Source organism: Scyliorhinus canicula, chromosome 10 (assembly GCF_902713615.1).
Source record: "Scyliorhinus canicula chromosome 10, sScyCan1.1, whole genome shotgun sequence".
Lineage (NCBI taxonomy): Eukaryota > Metazoa > Chordata > Chondrichthyes > Carcharhiniformes > Scyliorhinidae > Scyliorhinus > Scyliorhinus canicula.
The window spans coordinates 4562860-4590347 of NC_052155.1; the positions used below are offsets into that span (position 1 = coordinate 4562860).

Consider the following 27488-nt stretch of genomic DNA (forward strand, 5'->3'; position numbering starts at 1 on the left):
TAGGCTATCCCCCCCAACAGTATCCAAAACCGTATACCTGTTAGAGAGAGGGACAGCCACAGAGGATTCCTGCACTGGCTGCCTGCCCTTTCAAGCGGTCACCCATCTGTCTGCCTGTTCCATGGATGTGACCACATCTTTATTACTCCTATCTATGACGCTTTCCGCCACCTGCATGCTCCTAAGTGCATCCAACTGCTGCTCCAACTGAATCACGCAGTCTGTGAGGAGCTGCCATTGGTTACACTTGCTGCAGACGCAGTCTGAGGGATACGGGCCAAAACTGGCGACATGGACAAGCTGGGCTGTAGGGTCTGTTTCCATGCTGTAAACATCTATGTGTGCCCCCTCAGTTGGATGTAGTAGTGTGTAGGCCCAGAGCCTAGCAGGGAAGACTGCCTCCTGCGTACATCAACACGTTGTTCCAGGAGCAGAATTTTTGAAAATCGATTTGTCTTCCTGCCAGAAGTGGCGGCAAAGAGCAGGTCACGCATCTGCCAAACTGATGTTACTGAGGAGAGTGTCCTCCCGTTTTGTAGCTGCCAGCAAGCAAGCAACAGGACTGCATGGAGAACTGAAGATTTTTGACGAAGGAAGAGAGGGCCAGAGACACAAAGAGATCAGGATCTCACAACTGAATCCGCTGGAGAGAGCTTCACAGGAGAGTCCACGGCAGGACAAGGCAGTGCTGGCGTGTGCTCCAGGACTTCTGATGAACAACCCAGACAGAAATGTAACATTGAACAAACAAAGCAAATGAGATCTCGTGGACCAAGCAGGCTCACCTGTCACATTAAAGGTAAGCAAAAATGGTGTATTGCGAAGGTCTACCGCGTGAGTCGCAAAGTTCGGCTGGCGAGGATCGTGAAGGTCGGCCAGTTGGTAAAAATGGGTCCCCGGAAAAAACGTTTGAAAAACAATGTCCTAAAGGGCATTAACGAACCAGATGGGTTTTTAACGACAATCAGTGATAGTTTTATATCATCGGAACATGGGAACCATTCAGCCCTCAAACCATTCAATGAGATTATGGCTGACCTGTGACCTAACTCCACCTCAAACAGCAGACAAGGCATCAGTTTAACATATTATTCAAAAGGTGATACCTTCAACAGTGCAGCACTCATACAGTAATGCACTGGAGTGCAAACCTTGACTGCGTACTCCTGTGCTTGAAATGGGGCTTAAAACTCAACTATACTCAATCATCAATCATTTTCTGCTTCCTTGATCAATATAAAATGGTTACCTAAAGGTGACAGACTATTAATATTAATAATATTCTTTACTGTCACAAGTAGGCTTACATTAACACTGCAATGAAGTTACTGCGAAAATCCCCTTGTCGCCACATTCCGGCGCCTGTTCGGGTACACGGAGGGAGAATTCAGGATGTCCAAATTACCTAACAGCACGTCTTTCGGGACCTGTGGGAAGAAACCGGAGCACCCGGAGGAAACCCACGCAGATGCGGGGAGAACGTGCAGACTCCGCACAGACAATGACCCAACCGGGAATCGAACCTGGGACCCTGGCACTTTGAAGCCACAGTGCTAACCACTGTGCTCTTGTGCCGCCCAATTAATGTGTAACGTGAATATAATTCATTCAGATAAAAGCTACAGATTCTCTGTCCATTTGATGAAAGCAATAACAAAGATCTAACTTAATTTTCTAATTTGACATGAAGCATTTCCAAGCACTTAACCATATTTCTCTCCAACAGTTAGCCTATATGGTTATAATTAAGTAAATGTGGAATCTTGTTGTTATTGATCACTGAGAAAACCATTGTATTTCTTAAAAATTGAATCTGAATGTTTTCTTGGAACATCTGGCAGGGTTGAATTAGTTGCCTACATAGAAACATAGGAGAAGGAGTCCGTCATTCGGCTCCTAGAGCCTGCTCCGCCTGTCCCAATTCTAGATCCCCAAACCAGGAGAAACGTCCTTCTTGCATCTACCCTGTCAAGCTCGGGAGGAATTTTGTATGTTTAATGAGATTACATCTCATTTTTCTAAACTCTAGAGAATACAGACCCTGATTCCTCACTCTCTCCACATAGGACAATGACCCCATCCAAGGGTTCAATCTGGTGAACCTTCATTATACTCCCTCTGTGGCAAATATGTTCTTCTTTAGGTGATACTCCATCTGTATACAATATTCCAGGTGCCAGCTTACCAAGGCTGTGGGAGGAAACGCACGCAGACATGGGGAGAACGTGCAGACTCCGCACAGACAGTGACCCAAGCCGGGAATCAAACCTGGGACCCTGGAGCTGTGAAGCAACAGTGCTATTCACGGTGCTACCATGCTGCCCACGTGGTATGATGGGTGGGATGGGGAGAGATACATACATAGAAGATAGGAGCAGGAGGAGGTCTTTTGGCCCTTTGAGCCAACTCCGCCATCCATCACGGTCATGGCTGATCAATAAATAGCCTAATCCTGCTTTCTCCCCATAGCCTTTAATCCCATTCTCCCCAAGTGCTATATCCAGCCGCCTCTTGAATATGTTCAAAGTTTTAGCATCGACTACTTCCTGTGGTAATGAATTCCACAGGCTCACCACTCTTTGTGTGAAGAAATGTCGCCTTATCTCTGTCCAAAATGGTTTACCCTGAATCCTCAGACTGTGAGGTTCTGGACACACCCATCATTGGTAACATCTTCCCTGCATCTAGCCTGTCTAGTCCTGTTAGAATTTTATAAGTCTCTATGTGGTCCCCCATCATTCTTCTGAACTCCAGCGAAAACAATCCTAACCTAGTCAATCTCTCCTCATATGACAGTCCCGCCATCCAGGAATCAGCCTGGTAAACCTTCGCTGCACTCCCTCGAGAGCAAGAACATCCTTCCTCAGAGAAGGAGACCAAAACTGCCCACAATACTCCAGGTGTGGCCTCACCAAGACCCTGTACAATTGCAGCAACACATCCCTGCTTCTATACTTGAAACCTCTCGCAATGAAGGCCAACATACCATTAGCCTTCTTTACCGCCTGCTGCCCCTGCATGCTTACCTTCAGCGACTGGTGCACAAGGACACCCAGGTCCCGCTGCACAATCCCTGCTCCCAATTTACACTCATTCAGGTAGTAATCTGCCTTCCTGTTTTTGCTTCCAAAATGAATAACCTCACACTTATCCTAATTATACTGCATCTGCCATTGATTTGCCCACTCGCCCAGCCTGTCCAGATCTTGCTGTAGGATCCCTGCATCCTCGTCACAATTCACCCTCCCACCTAATTTGAGAGGGGGTGTTGTGATAGACGAAGCCATGTAGAAGCAGGTGAGGATGAGAGCCTCCCTGGCCGGACCCTCACTGCTGATGCCTGTCTTCCATTCCCCGGCTGCTCCTGAGGATCTTTCCAATGCTCGTCCTCCAGCCCCTCCTGGTCCGGCTCATTCTGACGAGGCCGCATGTTCCTCTTCCTCCATCACCAGCACGTCGCCTCACTGCTGTGCCAGGTTGTGGAGGGCAGTGCAGACCACCACAAAACAGGTGACCCTCTGGGAGGGTGACCTGCAGTTGAGGCATTGGAACCTCAGCAGGTACCCCTTATCCCCCAAGAGCCAGCCCAACGTCCTGGGGAAGGTGCCGGGGATCTCTGACAGTCAGGGCCACGCTTGTCTGGACCTGCACCAATTCTCACCCACGTGATTCCTGGCCCAGAGGCCAGAGAATAATGAGGGCCTGCAGAATATTGTGCTCAACCAGTTAATCATTAAGATCCATTTGCATTCCCCTGCTGTTGCGGGATGTAAACATCAATCCCAAAGCCAGTGGGGGACCGGAGCATTGGAAACAGTTCGACACCCGGCACTGAACCCATTTTATCCCCGAGGCTGGATTCTCCGCCTATTCGGGAACTCTGCTACTGATGTCGCGTGGCGGAGAATATAGCCCATTGTGTTTCAGCTTAAGTAATTAGGTCATAGTACTTGAGTGGGATAAAGATGAAGTAATTAATGGGAGGAGCCAAGTCTGAAGCAGTCAGTTTTGCGTTTGGTCAGTTTTTTAGCCAGCTGAACAGTATATTCTACCAAAGACTGTCAGGTTGAGTAGCAGTATGACACAGGCAAGAATCTGCAGGTTGTTTCCTGACGGGATCTCTCTCTCTCCAAGCTGTCTTAAAAAGGCATCCAGAGGTTAGCAAGTAAGCTTGGCCGGGATTCTCCCGGAATCGGCGGGGCGGCCCATACCGACGGCAAAGAGCGGCGTGAACCACTCCGGCGTCAGGCTGCCCGGAAGTTGCGGAATCCTCCGCACATCTGGGGGCTAGGCTGGCGCTGGAGGGGTAGGCGCCGTGCCAACCGCCAAAGGGCCTCCGCTGGCCCTCGCGAGTTGGCGCATGCGCAGGACTGCCAGCGTGTTTCCTGCGCATGCGCAGGGGGTTTCTTCTCCACGCCGGCCATGGCAGAGCCTTACACAGGCCAGCGCAGAGGGAAAGAGTGCCCCCATGGCACAGGCCTGCCTGCAGATCGGTGGGCCCCTGTCCTGGCTTGAGACAATTCACACCGCTTTAACCTGGGGTTACCCCTATCTCTGGATCTGTAAAGACTCAATTACCTGCAAATGCTCGCATCTTTGTCTTGCATCTTTGAATTTGTCTATATAGATGTTTCTGGAACCCACCTCTTCATTCACCTGAGGAAGGAGCAGTGCTCCGAAAGCTAGTGTTTGAAACAAACCTGTTGGACTTTAACCTGGTGTTGTAAGACTTCTTACTGTACATCACTGTCTGTCTCTGTTTTTAAAAAATCTATTTAAAGTACCCAATTCCTTTTTTTGCCAATTAAGGGTCAATTTATTGTTGCCAATCCACCTGCCCTGCACATTGTGGGAGTGAGACCCATGCAGAGATGGAGAGAATGTGCAAACTCCACACGGGCAGTGACCAGGGGCCGAACGTGGGCCCTTGCCACCATGCCACCCCAGTTCTGTCACTGTTGACCAATCCTAGAACTCACTTTCAAACAGCGCCTAAACTGGGTAGACTGTAGTATTTCAAGTAGGCAATTCCCCACCACATTCTCAATGCTAATTAAGGAGGGGTAATAAATATTGGTCTAGCCACGGCTGCCCACATCCCATGAGAAAATTTTCAAAAGGACTCAGGTGATATTTTCAAATGCCAAACGGTAGTGTCCCTCTGTCACACCAAGTTCTTACCTTCAGCTGAATGTTAACATTGCATCTTCTATTGAGTAATGTCTCCACCACATTGATATGCCCATACTGACTGGCAATCGAAAGGGGAGTAGCACCATCCTATGCAGAAAGAAAAGATGGAGAATTTATTTTATTTTACCTGTAATTTTCTCACATGCTTTTATTTCCTGAAGGCTTATTTTTTAGAACCCGCCTGGTCATGTTCTAGAACCTTATTCATTCTTCACATGTAAATTTTGTCAATAAATGAAAATATGCTGCATGATTACTATCGGCATTATTGCCAAACATGATTCTATCCTGACCTGGCATCTACTACCAACAGAGGGCCACAGGATCATGATCATGACTTGGAACAAGCTAATCTTCTTTCTAACACAGGACCACAGAGAGCAATTAAAACAGAGACCAAGGGAAGGTGACTGGTGATCCAGCTGGTTAGTTGGGCCAAGGACACTTCCTGAAGAACATTTGCAGCAATGTCTTGGGTCGAGATTATTGGCTTCTGTCTGTATTTGTGCTAGGTACGACTCCAACCACTGGAAATATTTCCCTGACCCCCATTAATTTCAATGTTACTGGAACTCCTTGGTGCAAATGCATCTTGCACGGGAGCACAGTGGTTAGCACTGTTGCTTCACAGCACCAGGGACCCAGCTTCGATTCCCGGCTTAGGTCACTGTCTGTGCGGAGTCTGCACGTTCTCCCCGTGTCTGCGTGGGTTTCCTCCGGATGCTCCAGTTTCTTCCCACAAGTGCCGAAAGACGTGCTTTTTATGTGAATTGGGCATTCTGAATTCTCCCTCTGTGTACCTGATGCATGATAAATTACACAAAGACGAGAGTTGAATACAACTGAGGCTTTGTTACTCTAAAATGTGTGGCCTCCTACAGCAGCTGGTGAAATGGCTGCTGTATGGGGAGTACCCATATTTATACTCCGCCTACTGGGCAGAGCCAGCAGGCAGGGACTACCCCCGTACCTGTTGTACAGGGTCTTACCACACACCTCCTAATATACACAACAGTGGTGATTACCACATTCACCCCCTGTTAAAATTGAGTCCGGTGGGGGTGGCGGAGAACTATATACAGAGCAAGTTTAATGTACAGAGGCAAAAGCTTTTTTGAAGTCCAGTTCAAGGTGCTTTATCAGTCCCAAACCAATTACAGGTTTAGCCGGTCCGGGGCCTTGATGTGACGTTGGGAGCGACGCAGTGGTGGCGGCGATTCCGGTGGTGGTCTGATCCTCGGTGACTCCGGGAGCATGCCGAAATCCTCTTCATCTTCGGGCATGGGCAGGGGAAGGACGGATGGTCCTGGGGGGGATTGCGGACGGATGGTCCTGGGGGGGGTTGCTGCTGGATGCGCGGGCGGAGGGGAGGGTGGCACCGGGCCGGAGGTGTGTGTGTGTGTGGGGAACCTGCTGGTGCCAGGTCCCTGAGGGAGACAGTATCCTGGCGGCCGTTGGGGTATGCCACGTAGGCGTACTAGGGGTTAGCATGGAGTAACCGCACCGTTTCAACCAATGGGTCCGCTTTGTGGAGTCGGACGTGCTTACGGAGGATTACGGGTCCTGGAGCTGCGAGCCAAGTCGGGAGTGACACCCTGGATGTGGACTTCCTGGGGAAGGCAAAGAGACGTTCATGGGGTGTGTCATTAGTCGCAGTGCATAGGAGCGACCAAATGGAGTGCAGTGCATCGGGAAGGACCTCCTGCCAGCGGGAGGCCGGGAGATTTCTGGACCGTAGGGCCAGCTGGACGGCCCTCCAGACTGTCCCGTTCTCCCTCTCCACCTGCCCGTTTCCCTGGGGGTTATAGCTGGTCGTCCTGCTGGAGGCGATACCCCTGCTGAGCAGGAACTGACGCAGCTCATCACTCATGAATGAGGATTCCCAGTCGCTGTGGATGTAGGCGGGGAAGCCGAACAGAGCGAAGATTGTGTTGAGGGCCTTGATGACGGTGGCAGACGTCATGTCGGGGCATGGGACGGCGAAGGGGAACCTGGAGTATTCATCGACCACACTGAGGAAGTACGTGTTACGGTCAGTGGAGGGGAGGGGCCCTTTGAAATCCACGCTGAGGCGTTCAAAGGGGCGGGAGGCCTTCACCAGGCGCGTGCGGGGACCGGCTGGTCGAAGTGCGGTTTACACTCCGCACAGTCCTGGCAGTTTCTGGTGATGGCCCTGACTTCCTCGAAGGAGTAGGGCAGATTTTGGGCTTTTATGAAGCATTACAACCGTGTGACTCCCACATGACAAAGGTTTTCGTGCAGGATCCGGAGTCGGTGTACTTGTACGCTGGCACATGTACCTCGGGATAGAGCGTCCGGGGGCTCATTGAGCTTCCCCGGTTGATACAAAATCTCGTAGTTGTAGGTGGAGAGCTCGATCCTCCACCTCAAGATTTTATCGTTTTTGATCTTGCCCCGCTGTGTGTTATTAAACATAAAGGCTACCGACCATTGGTCAGTGAGGAGAGTGAATCTCCTGCCGGCCAGGTAATGCCTCCAGTGCCGCACAGCTTCAACGATGGCTTGGGCCTCTTTTTCGATGGAGGAGTGCCGAATTTCAGAGGCATGAAGGGTGTGGGAAAAGAATGCCACGGGCCTGCCTGCCTGATTGAGCGTGGCGACTTGAAAGGGCAACATCTCGTCAACTGCGTGCATCGCGGCCTTGGCGATATTGGCTCTAATACGGTTGACGGGCTGTTGAGCCTCGGCCGTCAGGGGAAAAAAGGTGGACTGTATGAGTGGGCGGGTCTTGTCCGCATAGTTTGGGACCCACTGGGCGTAGTAAGAAAAGAACCCCAGGCAGCATTTGAGAGCCTTGGGGCAGTGGGGGAGGGGGAGCTCCATGACGGGGCGCATGCAGTCGGGATCGGGCCCCAGAACTTCGTTCTGGACCACATAGCTGAGGATGGCTCAGCGGTTTGTTCTAAATGCGCACTTCCCCTTGTTATAGGTGAGGTTTAGGAGAGAGGCGGTGTGGAGAAATTTGGCACGGTTGGCATCGTGGTCCTGCTGATCGTTGCCACAGATGGTGACATTATCTAGGTACGTGAAAGTGGCCCGCAGCCTGTACCGGTCGACCATTCGGTCCATCTCCCTTTGGAAGACCGAGACCCCGTTGGCGATGCCGAAAGGAACCCTAAGAAAGTGGTAGAGGCGGCCATCTGCCTTGAAGGCAGTGTATGGACGGTCCGCCTTACGGATGGGGAGCTGGTGGTAGGCGGATTTTAGGTCTACAGTTGAGAAGACCCGGTACTGTGCAATCTGGTTAACTATGTCAGATATGCATGGGAGGGGGTACGCGTCGAGCTGCGTGTACCGATTGATGGTCTGGTTTCACCACTACCACTTGGGCTCTCCAGGGGCTGTTGCTGGCCTGCATGATGCCTTCCCGAAGCAGCCGCTGGACCTCGGACCTGATGAAGGTCCTGTCCTGGGTGCTGTACCGCCTGCTCCTGGTGTTGACGGGTTTGCAATCCGGGGTTAGGTTTGCAAATAGGGAAGGTGGGTCGACCTTTAGGGTCGCGAGGCCGCACACAGTAAGGGGGGTAGGTGCCCACCGAATTTCAGTGTTAGGCTCTGGAGGTTACACTGGAAGTACAGGCCGAGTAGCAGGGCAGCGCAGAGGTTGGGGAGAACGTAGAGGCGGAAGCCGCTGAATTCTACGCCCTGGACCGTGAGCGTGGCTATACAGTATCCCCGGATCGCCACGGAGTGGGATCCGGAGGCCAGGGAGGTTCTCTGATTGACGGGGTGTACCGTGAGGGAGCAGCGCCTTACTGTATCTGGATGGATGAAGCTTTTGGTTCTCCCGGAGTCCAGCAGACAAGAGGTCTCGTGCCCATCGATCATCATGCTTGTTGAGGCGGTGGCTAGATTGTGCGGGCGAGACTGGTCAATCGTGACCGAGGCGAGTCGCGGCTGGTCGTCGCTGGTGTCGATCGATGGGGTCCCCGGGGGGGGGGGGGGGGGGGGCCACAGGTCCTGGAACGATGGTGGCGCCCATGTGCCATGGGGAAGACAAGATGGTGGCGCCTGATGATCTTGAGGTGGACAAGATGGCGGCGCCCATGGGCCGCACGTGGTCCGAGGAGGGGAAGATGGCGGCGCCCACTGGCCGCACGTGGTCCGAGGAGGGGAAGATGGCGGCGCCCACTGGCCGCACGTGGTCCGAGGAGGGGAAGATGGCGGCGCCCACTGTCCGCACGCGAGGGGAGTCGGGATGATAGCGGCGACTGTGCGGGCCTGGCACACCGCGGCGAAGTGCCCCTTTTTGCCGCAGGCCTTGCAAAGGGCGCTGTGGGCCGGGCAGAGGTGGTGGGGGGTTTCTGTTGCCCGCAGAAGTAACATCGGGGGCCCCCGGGGTTGGCTGGCTGGCGCGTGGCACAGGCGTAGGGTTGGCTGAGTGGGGTCCCCGTTGGGCGGCCGACTGTGGGGTCCATGATGCGTTGGAGGGGTGGGCTGCGGGGCTGGGGGCGTCGGCCTGAAGATTGCGCGAGGCGACCGTCATCGATAGCGCCAGCTTTTTGTTTTTTTTCAACGTCAGCGTGGCCCCCTCTAAAAGTCGCTGGCATATGAGGTCTGACCCTATCCCCGTAACGAAAGCGCCCACATGAGGAGGTTCGAATGTTCCGTGGCCGTGACGGCCGGACAGTCACAGTCTCTGACCAGCGTGACGGCCGGACAGTCACAGTCTCTGACCAGCGTGACGGCCTGACAGTCACAGTCTCTGACCAGCGTGACGGCCTGACAGTCACAGTCTCTGACCAGGGGAATTAAAGCCAGAAATCTTCTCCGGATGCACTGGGGAGTTGCCTGCGAGTAGAGAGTACGTGTTTGGCAAAGAGCGTGTTCGTCCGCTGGCCGTAATTCTCTTTCAGTAGCGCCATGGCTTCATCGTAGGTCGGCGCGTCCTGGATAAGAGGAAAAACGTTGGAGCTCAGCCACGAGTAGAGTATCTGGATCTTCTGAGCTTCCGGAATTGGGTCTGGTGCAGACCTGATGTAAGCTTCGAAACAAGCTAGCCAATGTTGAATTGAAATGAAATGAAAATCACTTATTGTCACAAGTAGGCTTCAATGAAGTTACTGTGAAAAGCCCCTAGTCGCCACATTCCAGCGCCTGTCTGGGGAGGCTGGTACGGGAATCGAACCGTGCTGCTGGCCTGCTTTAAAAGCCAGCAATTTAGCCCCGTGTGCTAAACCAGCCCCTCTAAGTCCTTTTTGGAATCGCTTGATTGCGGATCCAGCTGCAGGCAATCCGGTTTGATACGGAGGTCCATCTTCTGAAAATCTTAGAGTAATAAATTGATGCACAATCAATTGCACAGAGATGAGAGTTGAATACAACTGAGGCTTTATTACTCTAAGATATGTGGCCTCCGACAGCAGCTGGCAAAATGGCTGCTGTATGGAGAGCACACATATTTATACTCCGCCTACTGGGCGGAGCCAGCAGGCAGGGACTACCCCCGTACCTGTAGTACAGGGTCTTACCGCACATCTCCTAATATACACAACAGTGGTGATTACCACAGTACCCGAACAGGCACCGGAGTGTGGCGACTAGGGGATTTTCACAGTAACTTCATTGCAGTGTTAATGTAAGCCTACTTGTGACAATAATAAAGATTATTATTATTATGATGTCAGAACAGCCATTGTCACTTCAGCTAGTACCACTCACACTCCCTTTTTCTCACAGTCCAGCATTTTCCTTCTCTTCAGATAGTTATCCAATTCCCTTTGAAAAAGCACAAGTGAATTTCCACCCCCCCCCCTTCCCCCCACCCAATTCCTTCATGCAATGCAGATCCTAACCGCATCGCCACATAAAATTCTTTTCCCTATGTTACCTCTAGTTCTTTTGGCAAACACTTCAAACTAATGTCCACTGGTTCTTGACCCTTCCACCAACGTTTTTCCCTATCTATCTGTCCGGATACCCCTCATGATTTTGAACACCTCTATCCAATCTCCTCTCAACCTTCTCTTCTCCAAGAAAAACAGTTCCCATTCGACCTTGAAGTCTTTCATCCCACAACCATTCTTGTAAATCATTTCTGCACGCTTTCCAATATCTTCAAAACTTTCCTAAAGCGAATTAAACACAATGCTCCAGATGTTGCAAAACCAGTGTTTTCGAAATATTCATCATAATTTACTTGCTTTTGTATCCTCAACTTATAAAGTTATAATGTGCCTCAACTTAAAAAGCCCAGGATCCTGTAAGCCTTACGTCTTTCTCAACCTTCAGGATTTGTGCACATATACAAAGCACAGCAGTTGGAAGCTTTACTCTGAAACAAACAGTTGTGTGTTTTACTTCCTTTCTAACTTTTGGATAAATTGCATCTTCAACAATTGAAATGATAACACAGGTATAAATCAAGGTGGCAATCATCGATGACTTCCAGTTATGTGAGATATATCACTACAGTTTCCATCTGAGTCTTTAATTCTCTTACTTTAGTTGATAATTCAGTGGAAGCCCCATACTCCAAAAGAAATTTCACAACTGCATCATTTCCCTGTTGGGCAGCAAAGTATAACGCTGTAGCACCTGACTGGAGATAAAGAAAACACATTAATTCACTCAGCAAAAAACGGCTACCACTCTCAATCTTTTATCAGGCTTTAATTAAGTTAATTGTAATGATTTCAATCGGTTTGAATTGTTGTTGTTCTCCCTAATTGTTAACGTTTCTTTCTTCCCACACTGACAGATGAGGTTTTAAATGAGTACTTTTCTCATTGAGTGTTCACTAAGGAGAACGATGATGTTGGCATAGAAATCAGGGTGGTGCATTGTGATTTACTTGAATGACTTAACATTGAGAGGTGGGGGGGGGGGGGGGGGGGGTAATTAACAGTTTTAAAATGCCTAGAAGTGGATAAATCCCTGGATCCAGATGAGATGTATCCCAAGTTGCTGTGGGAGGCAAGGGAGGAGAATGTGGGAGGCAGCGGCTCTGAGAAACATTTTTAAATCTTCTCTGGCCACAGGAGAGGAGCCAGAGGACTGAGAATAATTGATGTGGTGCCATTATTCAAGAAGGGAAGTAGGGACAAACCAGGAAATTAGACGCCAGTGAGTTTAACTTCAGTAATAGGGAAACGACTGGAAAAAATTCTGAGGGACAGAATTAATCTCCACTTGGAGAGGCAAGGATTAATCAAGGATAGCCCGCATGGCTTTGTCAAAGGGAGATCATTGGCACGACTTAACCATCTGATTGTGCCTGGCACGGATCTGGAAGTGCTGGTTAAGCAGTGGGAAAAGCCAAAATCGAGATTCACGCCAGGCTCAATTCAGTTTGTCATCCAGTCGGCCTGCTCCCAAAGGTGAGTTCCAGGTCTTGCCCAAATATGGTGAGTCTACCATTGACCCCAATTTGCATTAAATTCCATCTCCTTAGCGAGATTCAAGTCAAATGTAACGGCTTCTTGGGAGTGAACCGGTTCCCCAGCGTGAAATCATGCGGGCGCATTTAGTACTCCTTTTTAAAAGCATCAGGCTGCTCAATGGCTGCTGAGGAGGACTGAGGAGGACTGAGGAGGACTGAGGAGGACTGAGGAGGTGAGCAGCCATTATCATTTTCCGGTATGTAGCTCAAGGCCACTGGAGCTGTCCCAGTGTTCGGTGGGGAAGCCCCTTAATAAGTGTTATAGCACCCTGGGCTAGTGCGCGGTCAATTCCTGCCTCACATGGCACCCTGGGCTAGTGCGCGGTCAATTCCTGCCTCACATGGCACCCTGGGCTAGTGTGCGGTCAATTCCTGCCTCACATGGCACCCTGGGCTAGTGCGCGGTCAATTCCTGCCTCACATGGCACCCTGGGCTAGTGCGCGGTCAATTCCTGCCTCACATGGCACCCTGGGCTAGTGCGCGGTCAATTCCTGCCTCACATGGCACCCTGGGCTAGTGCGCGGTCAATTCCTGCCTCACATGGCACCCTGGGCTAGTGCGCGGTCAATTCCTGCCTCACATGGCACCCTGGGCTAGTGCGCGGTCAATTCCTGCCTCACATGGCACCCTGGGCTAGTGCATGGTCAATTCCAGCCTCACATGGCACCCTGGGCTAGTGTGCGGTCAATTCCTGCCTCACATGCCTGGAGTCACAACACAAGTGAATTAACAAGGGCAGCACGCTAGCGTAGTGGTTAGCATAATTGCTTCACAGCTCCAGGATCCCAGGTTCGATTCCCGGCTTGGGTCACTGTCTGTGCGGAGTCTGCACGTTCTCCCCGTGTCTGTGTGGGTTTCCTCCGGGTGCTCCGGTTTCCTCCCACAGTCCAAAGATGTGCAGGTTAGGTGGATTGGCCATGATAAATTGCCCTTAGTGTTGGTTGAGTGGGGTTACTCGGTTATGCGGCTAGGGTGGTGTGGGCTTGGGTAGGGTGCTCTTTCCAAGAGCCGGTGCAGACTCGATGGGCCGAATGGCCTCCTTCTGCACTGTAAATTCTATGAACCAATAATTCTTATAAAATACCCAAATTCTTTGACCCTTGGCTGTCTAATAATTACGATCACCATGTTTGTAAATGTAAATGGCTGGCACGGTAGCACAGTGGTTAGCACTGCTGCCTCACAGCTCCAGGGACCCAAGTTCAATTCCAGCCTCGGGTGACTGTATGGAGGCTTTACATTCTCCCCATGTCTCTAGGCCAAATCTATCCCAGTGTCCTGATACACACGGATTGAGTGTCCCTCCCACTTACAGGACCATATGTGCCTTGCCCAATTCAGGATCCTCTCCCAGTCTTGGTACCAATGCAGTTTTGTGGTGATGGACTCCCAACAAGTTGGCCCAGCATCTGTGCCATGTACTCCGATAGGTTTCTGCCCGCGATACCCTCTGGTAGGCCCAGAATGTGGAGGTTTTGGTGGCACGCTCAGTTCTCTTAGTCTTCGACCTTCCCCCTTTAGCGTCACTTGTATTGCCACCAACCTTTCCATGCCTGGATTTAGCGGTCTATGTTTGAACTAAAAGTGCCTAATTACAGGTTCCCAGGAGGAGTGACACCTGTTGTGCGTCCGCTCAGCACACGCCTGTCACTGGAAGGCGTTCAGAATTCCTCTGTTTGATTGTATTTTGCTAGTGTGTGTTTTTTCATTCATTCTTGGGTTGTGGGCATCGCTAGTTAGGCCAGCATTTATTATTATATTTTCAAATTTGATACTGTGTTAATAAGCTTTGCCTTTCTACTGGACAAGTCAGGTTTTATAATAAATTAATAATTTTGGTGTTTATTGAAGAAACTTGGGCAGTGAGTGGTCATTCTGAAATTAATGGGTATCGTGCAGATTTGGCTGCAGAGCTCGCTTGAGAAATATTTAAATATATGTGTGACCTGTGGAGTAGTGAAACTAGAGAGAGACAGTGCCCTCCTCCCATCCTGGTCCTAATGGTGGTAATGGTAGAGAGGGGATTATATGGGCCATGAGGTTATACATTTTGTTTGAATACAATTCTGCTGCTGCTGATGGCCCACAGTGCCTGTTGGATGCTCAGTTTTGAGCTCCTAGATCTGTTTGAAATGTATCCCATTTAGCCTAGTTCCAGAGCTACACAACACGCTGGAGACTATCCTCAATCTGAAAGCAGGACTTTGTCTCCATAAAGATTATGCAATGGCTATTCCTATCAATACTGACGTGCACAGATACATCTGCAGCAGGTGGATTGGTGAGGACAAGTCCAAGTCAATTTTTCCCTCTTGTTGGTTCCCTCACCACTTGCTGAAGACCCAGCCTAGCAGCCATGTCCGTTACCACTCAGCCAGCCGGTCAGTTGTAGCGATGGACACTGAAGTCCCATCCAGAGTACATGCTGCGCCCTTGCCACACTTGGTGCTTCTTCCAGTTGGTGTTCAACATTGTGGAGTACTGATTCATCAGCTGAATGGGGAAGGTAGGTGGTAATCAGCAGTGGGTTTCCTTGTCGATGTTTAACCTGATGCCATAAAACTCCATAGGTGACAGGAGACAATGTTGAGGACTCCCAGGGCAACTCCTTCCCATTTGTATATCACTGTACCTCCACCCCTGGTGTAATTGTTCTGCTGGTGGGATGACGATGGTGGTACCGGGGACATTGCCTGTGAGGTATGATCCTACGAGTATGACAATGTCAGGCTGTTGCTTGACTAGAGTTTGGGACAGCTCTCCCAATTTTGGCAGATTTCCTTCCCTGAAGGACATTAGCAAACCAAATCGGCTTTTACAATAATCAATGATTGTTTCATGGTTACCATTATTGAGAAGCATTTAATTCCAAATGTTATTAATTTATTTTGCCATGATGGGATTTGAACCCATGTTCTCAAAGCATCAGTCTGGGTCTCTGGATTGCTAGTCCAGGGACATTACCACTATGCCACCACCTCCCATTAACGTTACGGATCTAGCGGGTGCTTATCTAGCTTCCCTTTAAATGCATCTAATATATTTTCTTCAATCGTTCCGTGTGGCAGGGAGTATCACATTCATATCACTCTCTTGGTAAAGACGTTTGTCCTGAATTCCACATTGGATTTATTTGTGACTACTGATGGCCTCTAGTTTTCATTCACCCCAGAACAAAGAAATATCTACCCTACGTCCACAGAATCCCCACAGTGCAGATAGAAGCCATTTGGCTCATCAAGTCTGCACCAAACCTCTGAAAGAGCACTCTACCTACACCCACTCCCCCGCCCTTAACCCCACCCAACCTGCACATCTTTGGACTGTGGGAGGAAACCGGAGCACCCGAAGGAAACCCACACAGACACAGGGAGAAAGTGCAAACTCCACACAGACAGTGACCCAATGTCAGAATCAAACCCATGTACCTGTGAGGCAGCAGTGCTAACCACTGATCCACGTCTACCCTATCAAAACCCCTTCATAATTTTGAATATTTCTATTGTCAACTCTCAGTCTTCTCATTTTGAACCCAACAAAACAAATTAATGATTTATATTTGGACACATCCTCCATCTTGCAGAACGTTTCCTGGGTGAATAGTCCCCAGTTCACATACACCCATTACAGTAACACTTGCTATGCATTACCTCTCTTTGGATATTGATGTTTGCTCCTTGCAGAATCAGTTCCCGAACACAATCCTTATGATTGCAGTAGGAAGCCACCATCAGAGCAGTGGTCCCAAGCTGCCAATAAGAAAACATTAATGATCATCAAGAATTTTGTAGCTGGATGGGATATTTATTGAAATCACCAATGAATCAGATGGAATAGCAGACAATTCATGCAGTTAGCAAAATACAGATGGTTTTCTAGTGAAAGCTTTCCTGTAACCCCTCCCACAATGGATTATGGGAAAGAGATATACTTGCTGTTGACATGCATTCATTGACCATACACTGTCTCTGCAGTCTGCATCCATTCGACCACTGTTTAAAAGCAGCCTCAAGAGAGTCACGTTTCCTTTTCGTGCAGTCCAGAATACAGCATTTGCAAGTGGCATTTCCCTCTGTTAGAAAAATACAAGTTCAGTTTCAGTACTGAAATACATCATCATCAAAACACGTAAGTGAATTAAAATGGTTCTTAAACATTTTGCAGTTTTGAGTTGGAGCTGAGGAAATGGCAAGTCAATTTACACTATTGCATCTTCAGATCATTTGTGACAAAGATTCTGTATTCCAAATGTGTTTGTGGTTAATAACATGCCTGGTACTCCACCGAGGAGCCTATCCCTTAACAGAAAGACCAGGAGGACCTGTCACAACGTCAGGACCTCCCAAAGCACTTCACAACAATGAAGTACTTTTGAAGTATAGTCACTATTGAAATATTGGAAATGGGGCAGACAATTTGCACAAAGCAAGCTCCCACAAACAACAATATAAGAATAAGCAGATAATCTCTGTGTTAATTATGTTTATTGAGGGATAAATATTGGGCTAGGACACCAAAGATCTTCCTCGCTCTTTTTCAAAATAGTGCTTTATGTCCACCTGAGAGGGCAGGTGAGACAGACATTTCATTCAGTAAAAGGTGCTTCCTCAATCACTGAGACGATTACACAATGCAGCATCAACAAATTACAGTTTCTAAAGTCCTTTTAATACCGTATAATGGCCAAAGATTCTTCACAAGAATGTTATCAAGCAAAATTTGAGCCAGGACAGGTAATCAAATGTTTAGAAACATAGAAAAAATAGGAGCAGGAGGAGGCCATTCGGCCCTTCAAGCCCACCCCGCCATTCTTTATGATCATTGCTGATCATCCAACTCAATAGTCTAATCCCGCTTTTCCCCACATCCTTTGATCCTCTTCGTCCTAAGTGCTATATCTAACTGCTTCTTGAAACCATGCAATGTTTTGGACTCAACTACTTCCTGTGGTGACGAACTCCACAGGTCGACCACTCTCTGGGTGAAGAAATTTCTCCTCATTTCTGTCCTAAATGGTCTACCCCTTATTCTCAGACTGTGACCCCTGGTTCTCGACACCCACCATCAAGAAGCTTGATGAAAGAGGTAGGTTTATCATAGAATCATAGAATTTACAGTGCAAAAGTAGGCCATTCAGTCCATCGAGTCTGCACTGGCCCTTGGAAAGAACACCCTACCCAAGCCCACACCTCCACCCGAACCCCATAACCCCACCCAATCTTTTTGGACACTAAGGGAAATTTAGCATGGCCAATCCACCTAACCTGCACATCTTTGGACTGTGGGAGGAAACCGGAGCACCCGGAGGAAACCCACGCACAAACGGGGAGAACGTGCAGACTCCGCACAGATAGTGACCCAAGCCGTGAATCGAACCTGAGACCCTGGAGCTGTGAAGCAACTGTGCCAACCACTATGCTACTGTGCTGTCCAAAGGGAGCATTTTGAAGGAGGACAAAGAGGCAATAAGGAAAATAAATCACTGGAGGCGGTTTTACGGGCAGAATGTTGTTTGGGAGGCAGGGAAACTGTCAATAGGTATCTAAGCAATTCACCACTCAGGATTGTGATTAACGTTTTTAACAGGACCTCACTGCGGTGGCAATATAAATTTACCAATGTCACCAAGAATGCCAAGGTAAAATTCTCCATCACATTTCTCATACCTTTGCATCAACACTATCAATTCTCCCCTTTCTCCCTTGACAGGGCTGTTCATAGATTATGAGGTTTATAAAATAGTTACGTTTTCAGACCTTGGGCTGGCTTCTCCTCCAGTGGAGAATCCAGCCCCGTGTTTTTAATTGATGGTAAAATGAAGGGGATCATCTGAAGTCTGTCTGACAATAAGGCTGGGTGGTTTGAGTGTTAAAGATAAACAGGAGGGCACAGATTTAAAGTGATTTGCAAAAGAAGCAAATGTGATGTGAGTAAAATGTTTTTCGCACAGCGAGTGGTTCCAGTCGGGAATGCACTGCCTGGAGGTTTGGTGGAAGCAGGATCAATCGAGGCATTCAAAAAGGTTTCAGATGATTATTTGAATAGAAACAATGTGCAGGGAAAAGGCAGGTAGATGGCACTAAGTCAGATGCTTTTTTGGTGATCCGGTGCAGGCACGATGGGCTAAATAGCCTCATTCTGCACTGTAACAATTCTGTGATAAAGGGAAGCCAGATTGTTTCACTGCAAATAAGTTGTTTGCACTTGGAAACAATGGCAGCAGCCTATGTACTAACAGTGGATAGACTGAGTCTCCAAATTCACAGAAAAGCATCAAGAGCTGGGTATCACAACAGCACAGTGGTTACGGCCAAAAACGGGTTTGATGCCCTGTTGCAATTCTGCCTGCCTATCCAGTCCAATCAGTTTCCTGCCAGCCCTGATGAGGTTCCCACCCACATCAGGCGAGAGCTTTCTAATAGGCATTTACATTCATATGGATGTAATTATCAGGCACCACGCCTGATTCACCGGCCTCTTGGGATGCTCCAGCTAAACTAGAAGCCAAAAAGCTTTGAACTGCATTGTTTACATTCAATTTCATGGTCCATTGCCTTTTACAAGCCTCTTAATTGATAGTTCCAGGCAATTTCAAAGGAAGGGTACCCTTGTTTATTTAGATAGCCCTGTTAGGGTCCATTAACTCTTAAGTACTTCCTCTTATGAGCAGGTGTTCTTTCTAACTGCAGTTTTTAAAAAAGAGGCTGCTGCTTTGTTTTGAAGAGCTTCCGAGAAAGACCACGTGCTGTCTGACTGCTGCCCCCACATCTGATCACAATCTGGGTATCATCACCTAAATAGCTGCCTTGTAACGCTGCCATACCCTTTTGCTCTGAAAGCCTATGTATCCCCTTTCCAGAAACATCCCGCCCCAATTTCGTATAAATCCCTCTCTTTTTCCTTTATGTGGTTTGCAAGCACACTGGTCCCAGCACAGTTCAGATGCAGGCCATCTCAATGATACAGCCCCCACTTTCCCCAGTACTGATACCAGTGCCCCAAGAACCAAAACCCACTTCTCCCACACCAGACTTTGAGCCATGTATTCATCTCTCTAATTTAACGTATCCAATCCAATCTTCATGTGGTTCAGGTAATATCCAAAAATTATAATCTTGGATTAAATAATCTAAATTAAATAATCTGTTATTTAATTTAGTGCCTTGTTCCTCAAACTCTTCATGCAGAATCACTTTCCTCATTCTACCTATGTCGTTTGTTCCGGCATGGACCATGACAACAGGATCTCCCGCTCCCACTGCAAGCTCATCTCCATCCTGGAGCAAATTTCCCGAACCCTGGAATCGGGCAGGAAACACAGTCTCCTGGACTCCGGCTCTTTGTTGTAGAGATCAGTGTCAATCCTCCTCACTATAGTGTCCCCGACAACCACTAAACTCTTATGTGATTCCCCCTACTTGAATGGATTCTTGTACCATGGTGCAATAGCCAGTCCACTCCTCCAACCCTGCAGCCCCCACTCTCATCCAAACAAGCTGAGGGAACCTCAAACCTGTTGGACAATTGCAGAGGCTGACACTCAAGCCCTCCAGTGCTCTGGGTCCCTTTTACTGCCTCAACTGCAGTCACACACCCCTGTCCTTGATCACTTTCTAAACCAGAATACCCTATGCTAAAGGATATGACTGCCCCCTGGGACAAAGCATCCCGATAATTCTGTCCCTTCCTGAGGTGTCGCAGTGTCCGCAGCTCAGCCTCCAGCTTAATGACTCTGAGCCAAGGTTTCTCGAACCGCAACAATCTACTGCAGACAGCTTTGCCCCGGATCACAAAGTTATCCAGGAACACCCAGCCTTGATACTTCACCTGCCCTGCCATCCTTAATGTGTTCAAATAAATCCTTCATTAAATTATTTACTTATTGTTCTTTTTATATATTTTATTAAATAACCACCAAGATGTTTTAAACCGTAGGGAATGAATAGAACTTACCAACTTACGAGATTCTCACCAAGCAGCTGACTCCTTTCCTATCATCGAGTAACGAAGAACAAAGAACAATGCAGCACAGGAACAGGCCCTTCGGCCCTCCAAGCCTGTGCCAACCATGGTACCTGCCTAAACTAAAACCGTCTGCACTTACAGAGTCCGTATCCTTCCATTCCCAAATGCTGCTCCCTGCTCCCACCACTTCCCCAGGCAGTGCGTTCTATATATTTACCACCCTCTGTGTAAAAAACATGCCTAGCCATCTGTTCTAAACTTTAAACCTATGTCCCCTAGTACTTGACTCTCCGACCCGAGGAAAGAGAATCGGACTAGCCACTCTATCCATGCCACACATAATCTTGTAGATCTCTATTAGGTTGCTCTCAACCTCCGTGAGAACAGACTGAGTTTATCTAACCTCTCCTCATAGCTATGGCCCATCATACCAGGCAACATCCCAGTAAACCGCTTCTGTACCCCCTCCAAAGCATCCACATCCTTCTAGTAGTATGGCGACCAGAATTGTACACAATATTCCAAATGAGGCCTAACAAGGCCTAAAGTAAGAACATAAGAACTAGTAGCAGGAGTAGGCCATCTGGCCCTTCGAGCCTGCTCTGCCATTCAATTAGATCATGGCTAATCTTTTGTGGACTCAGCTCCACTTTCCCGCCTGAACACCATAACCTTTTATTCCTTTATTCTTCAAAAAAACTATTTAAAACATTTAATGAAGGAGCCTCAACTGCTTCACTGGGCAAGGAATTCCATAGATTCACAACCCTTTGGGTGAAGAAGTTCCTCCTAAACTCAGTCCTAAATCTACTTCCCCTTATTTTGAGGCTTTGCCCCCTAGTTCTGCTTTCACCCGCCAGTGGAAACAACCTGCCCACATCTATCCTATCTATTCCCTTCATAATTTTATATGTTTCTATAAGATCCCCCCTCATCCTTCTAAATTCCAACGAGTACGGTCCCAGTCTACTCAACCTCTCCTCGTAATCCAACCCCCTCAACTCTGGGATTAACCTAGTGAATCTCCTCTGCACACCCTCCAGCGCCAATACGTCCTTTCTCAGGTAAGGAGACCAAAACTGAACACAATACTCCAGGTGTGACCTCACTAACACCTCATACAATTGCGGCATAACCTCCCTAGTCTTAAACTCCATCCCTCTAGCAATGAAGGACAAAACTCCATTTGCCTTCTGAAACACCTGTTGCACCTGTAAACCAGCATACCAGGCAACATCCCAGTAAAAATGCTTTTTATGACTCTTGCATTAGCATAACCAGGTCCCTCTGCACAGCAGCATGTTTTAATATTTTATAATTTAAAGAATAATCCCTTTTGCTGTTATTCCTACCAAAATGGATAACCTAACATTTGTCAACATTGTATTCCATCTGCCAGACCCTATCCCATTCACTTAACCTATCCAAATCACTCTGCAGACTTCCAGTATCCTCTGCACTTTTTGCTTTACCACTCACCTTAGTGTCGTCTGCAAACTTGGACACATTGCCCTTGGTCCCCATCTCCAAATCATCTATGTAAATTGCGAACAATTGTGGGCCCAACACTGATCCCTGAGGGACGCCACTAGCTACTGATTGCCAACCAGAGAAACACCCATTAATCCCCACTCTCTGCTTTCTATTAATTAACCAATCCTCTGTCCATGCTACTACTTTACCCTTAATGCCATGCATCTCTATCTTATGCAGCAGCCTCTTGTATGGCGCCTTGTCAAAGGCTTTCTGGAAATCCAGATATACCACATCCATTGGCTCCCCGTTATCTATTGCACTGGTAATGTCCTCAAAAAATTCCACTAAATTAGTTAGGCACGACCTGCCCTTTATGAACCCATGCTGCGTCTGCCCAATGGGACAATTTCCAGCCAGATGCCTCGCTATTTCTTTCTTGATGATCGATTCCAGCATCTTCTCCACTACTGAAGTTAAACTCACTGGCCTATAATTACCCGCTTTCTGCCTACCTTCTTTTTTAAACAGTGGTGTCACGTTTGCTAATTTCCAATCCACCGGGCCCACCCCAGAGTCTAGTGAATTTCGGTAAATTATCACGAGTGCATTTGCAATTTCCCTAGCCATCTCTTTTAGTATTCTGGGATGTATTCCATCAGGGCCAGGAGACTTGTCTACCTTTAGCCCCATTAGCTTGCCCATCACTACCTCCTTAGTGATAACAATCCTCTCAAGGTCCTCACCTGTCATAGCCTCATTTCTATCAGTCGCTGACATGTTATTTGTGTCTTCCACTGTGAAGACCGACCCAAACAGCTTTCTGTTGCCCCCTGAAGATTTCCCAATCCTCCAGTCACCCACTAATCTTTGCCACTTTGTATGCTTTTTCCTTCAATTTGATACTCTCCCTTATTTCCTTAGATATCCATGGTCAATTTTCCCTCTTTCTACCGTCCTTCCAAATAACCAATCCAAACTCCCAAGCTTGAACACCGAGCCTTGGTGCAGTCTCTCTCACCGCTGTTTATATTCCCGCTCTGTTCCCACTGATTCTGGGAAGGTCCCGCTCTCTCTCACCGCTGTTTATATTCCCGCTCTGTTCTCACTGATTCTGGGAAGTTCCCGCTCTCTCTCACCGCTGTTTATATTCCCGCTCTGTTCTCACTGATTCTGGGAAGTTCCCGCTCTCTCTCACCGCTGTTTATATTCCCGCTCTGTTCTCACTGATTCTGGGAAGTTCCCGCTCTCTCTCACCGCTGTTTATATTCCCGCTCTGTTCTCACTGATTCTGGGAAGTTCCCGCTCTCTCTCACCGCTGTTTATATTCCCGCTCTGCTCTCACTGATTCTGGGAAGTTCCCGCTCTCTCACCGCTGTTTATATTCCCGCTCTGTTCTCACTGATTCTGGGAAGTTCCCGCTCTCTCTCACCGCTGTTTATATTCCCGCTCTGCTCTCACTGATTCTGGGAAGTTCCCGCTCTCTCACCGCTGTTTATATTCCCGCTCTGTTCTCACTGATTCTGGGAAGATTCCCGATCTCTCACACCGCTGTTTATATTCCCGCTCTGTTCCCACTGATTCTGGGAGGTTCCTGCTCTCTCTCACCGCTGTTTATATTCCCGCTCTGTTCTCACTGATTCTGGGAAGTTCCCGCTCTCTCTCACCGCTGTTTATATTCCCGCTCTGCTCTCACTGATTCTGGGAAGTTCCCGCTCTCTCTCACCGCTGTTTATATTCCCGCTCTGTTCCCACTGATTCTGGGAAGTTCCCGCTCTCTCTCACCGCTGTTTATATTCCCGCTCTGTTCCCACTGATTCTGGGAAGTTCCCGCTCTCTCTCACCGCTGTTTATATTCCCGCTCTGTTCTCACTGATTCTGGGAAGGTCCGGCTCCCTCTCACCGCTGTTTATATTCCCGCTCTGCTCTCACTGATTCTGGGAAGTTCCCGCTCTCTCTCACCGCTGTTTTATATTCCCGCTCTGCTCTCACTGATTCTGGGAAGTTCCCGCTCTCTCTCACCGCTGTTTATATTCCCGCTCTGCTCTCACTGATTCTGGGAAGTTCCTGCTCTCTCTCACCGCTCTTTATATTCCCGCTCTGCTCTCACTGATTCTGGGAAGTTCCTGCTCTCTCTCACCGCTCTTTATATTCCCGCTCTGCTCTCACTGATTCTGGGAGGTTCCCGCTCTCTCACCGCTGTTTATATTCCCGCTCTGTTCTCACTGATTCTGGGAAGATCCCGCTCTCTCTCACCGCTGTTTATATTCCCGCTCTGCTCTCACTGATTCTGGGAAGATCCCGCTCTCTCTCACCGCTGTTTATATTCCCGCTCTGTTCTCACTGATTCTGGGAAGTTCCCGCTCTCTCTCACCGCTGTTTATATTCCCGCTCTGTTCTCACTGATTCTGGGAAGTTCCCGCTCTCTCTCACCGCTGTTTATATTCCCGCTCTGCTCTCACTGATTCTGGGAAGTTCCCGCTCTCTCTCACCGCTGTTTATATTCCCACTCTGTTCTCACTGATTCTGGGAAGTTCCCGCTCTCTCTCACCGCTGTTTATATTCCTGCTCAGTTCCCACTGATTCTGGGAAGTTCCCGCTCTCTCTCACCGCTGTTTATATTCCCGCTCTGTTCTCACTGATTCTGGGAAGTTCCGGCTCTCTCACCGCTGTTTATATTCCCGCTCTGTTCTCACTGATTCTGGGAAGTTCCCGCTCTCTCTCACCGCTGTTTATATTCCCGCTCTGTTCTCACTGATTCTGGGAAGTTCCTGATCTCTCACCGCTGTTTATATTCCCGCTCTGTTCTCACTGATTCTGGGAAGTTCCCGCTCTCTCTCACCGCTGTTTATATTCCCGCTCTGTTCCCACTGATTCTGGGAAGTTCCCGCTCTCTCTCACCGCTGTTTATATTCCCGCTCTGCTCTCACTGATTCTGGGAAGTTCCCGCTCTCTCTCACCGCTGTTTATATTCCCGCTCTGTTCTCACTGATTCTGGGAAGTTCCCGCTCTCTCTCACCGCTGTTTATATTCCCGCTCTGTTCTCACTGATTCTGGGAAGTTCCCGCTCTCTCTCACCGCTGTTTATATTCCCGCTCTGTTCTCACTGATTCTGGGAAGTTCCCGATCTCTCACCGCTGTTTATATTCCCGCTCTGCTCTCACTGATTCTGGGAAGTTCCCGCTCTCTCTCACCGCTGTTTATATTCCCGCTCTGTTCCCACTGATTCTGGGAAGTTCCCGCTCTCTCTCACCGCTGTTTATATTCCCGCTCTGTTCTCACTGATTCTGGGAAGTTCCCGCTCTCTCTCACCGCTGTTTATATTCCCGCTCTGTTCTCACTGATTCTGGGAAGTTCCCGCTCTCTCTCACCGCTGTTTATATTCCCGCTCTGTTCTCACTGATTCTGGGAAGTTCCGGCTCTCTCACGGCTGTTTATATTCCCGCTCTGCTCTCACAGATTCTGGGAAGTTCCCGCTCTCTCTCACCGCTGTTTATATTCCCGCTCTGCAGTCAGTAATTCTGGGAAGTTCCCGCTCTCTCTCACCGCTGTTTATATTCCCGCTCTGTTCTCACTGATTCTGGGAAGTTCCCGATCTCTCTCACCGCTGTTTATATTCCCGCTCTGTTCTCACTGATTCTGGGAAGTTCCCGCTCTCTCTCACCGCTGTTTATATTCCCGCTCTGCTCTCACTGATTCTGGGAAGTTCCCGCTCTCTCTCACCGCTGTTTATATTCCCGCTCTGTTCCCACTGATTCTGGGAAGTTCCCGCTCTCTCTCACCGCTGTTTATATTCCCGCTCTGCTCTCACTGATTCTGGGAAGTTCCTGATCTCTCACCGCTGTTTATATTCCCGCTCTGCTCTCACTGATTCTGGGAAGTTCCCGCTCTCTCTCACCGCTGTTTATATTCCCGCTCTGTTCTCACTGATTCTGGGAAGTTCCCGCTCTCTCTCACCGCTGTTTATATTCCCGCTCTGTTCTCACTGATTCTGGGAAGATCCCGCTCTCTCTCACCGCTGTTTATATTCCCGCTCTGTTCCACTGATTCTGGGAAGTTCCCGCTCTCTCTCACCGCTGTTTATATTCCCGCTCTGCTCTCACTGATTCTGGGAAGTTCCCGCTCTCTCTCACCGCTGTTTATATTCCCGCTCTGTTCCCACTGATTCTGGGAAGTTCCCGCTCTCTCTCACCGCTGTTTATATTCCCGCTCTGTTCTCACTGATTCTGGGAAGTTCCCGCTCTCTCACCGCTGTTTATATTCCCGCTCTGTTCTCACTGATTCTGGGAAGTTCCCGCTCTCTCACCGCTGTTTATATTCCCGCTCTGTTCTCACTGATTCTGGGAAGTTCCCGCTCTCTCTCACCGCTGTTTATATTCCCGCTCTGTTCTCACTGATTCTGGGAAGTTCCCGCTCTCTCTCACCGCTGTTTATATTCCCGCTCTGTTCTCACTGATTCTGGGAAGTTCCCGATCTCTCACCGCTGTTTATATTCCCGCTCTGTTCCCACTGATTCTGGGAAGTTCCCGCTCTCTCTCACCGCTGTTTATATTCCCGCTCTGTTCTCACTGATTCTGGGAAGTTCCCGCTCTCTCACCGCTGTTTATATTCCCGCTCTGTTCTCACTGATTCTGGGAAGTTCCCGCTCTCTCACCGCTGTTTATATTCCCGCTCTGTTCTCACTGATTCTGGGAAGTTCCCGCTCTCTCTCACCGCTGTTTATATTCCCGCTCTGTTCTCACTGATTCTGGGAAGTTCCCGCTCTCTCTCACCGCTGTTTATATTCCCGCTCTGCTCTCACTGATTCTGGGAAGTTCCTGCTCTCTCACCGCTGTTTATATTCCCGCTCTGTTCCCACTGATTCTGGGAAGATGCCCGCTCTCTCTCACCGCTGTTTATATTCCCGCTCTGCTCTCACTGATTCTGGGAAGTTCCCGCTCTCTCTCACCGCTGTTTATATTCCCGCTCTGTTCTCACTGATTCTGGGAAGTTCCCGCTCTCTCTCACCGCTGTTTATATTCCCGCTCTGTTCCCACTGATTCTGGGAAGTTCCCGCTCTCTCTCACCGCTGTTTATATTCCCGCTCTGTTCCCACTGATTCTGGGAAGTTCCCGCTCTCTCTCACCGCTGTTTATATTCCCGCTCTGTTCCCACTGATTCTGGGAAGTTCCCGCTCTCTCTCACCGCTGTTTATATTCCCGGCTCTGTTCCCACTGATTCTGGGAAGTTCCCGCTCTCTCTCACCGCTGTTTATATTCCCGCTCTGTTCTCACTGATTCTGGGAAGTTCCCGCTCTCTCTCACCGTTGTTTATATTCCCGCTCTGTTCCCACTGATTCTAGGAAGATCCCGCTCTCTCTCACCGCTGTTTATATTCCCGCTCTGTTCCCACTGATTCTGGGAAGTTCCCGCTCTCTCTCACCGCTGTTTATATTCCCGCTCTGTTCCCACTGAT

At 48.9% G+C, this 27488-nt stretch overlaps 1 protein-coding gene across 3 annotated transcripts in view; it reads right to left on the minus strand.

Annotated features, from left to right (window-relative positions):
• The window catches only part of ankrd29 (ankyrin repeat domain 29), a 132354-nt gene that overhangs the window by 82318 nt on the left and 22548 nt on the right, over positions 1-27488 (minus strand). For 2 of the 3 annotated variants that reach the window (XM_038808549.1, XM_038808547.1), the window contains exons 2-5: positions 16528-16668; positions 16247-16345; positions 11657-11755; positions 5182-5280 (exon numbers count right to left, since the gene is read on the minus strand). In XM_038808549.1, coding sequence (XP_038664477.1) covers positions 5182-5280; positions 11657-11755; positions 16247-16345; positions 16528-16668 — 438 coding nt within the window. The remainder of the gene's footprint in view (positions 1-5181; positions 5281-11656; positions 11756-16246; positions 16346-16527; positions 16669-27488) is intronic. The other variant, XM_038808548.1, reaches the window with a different exon arrangement.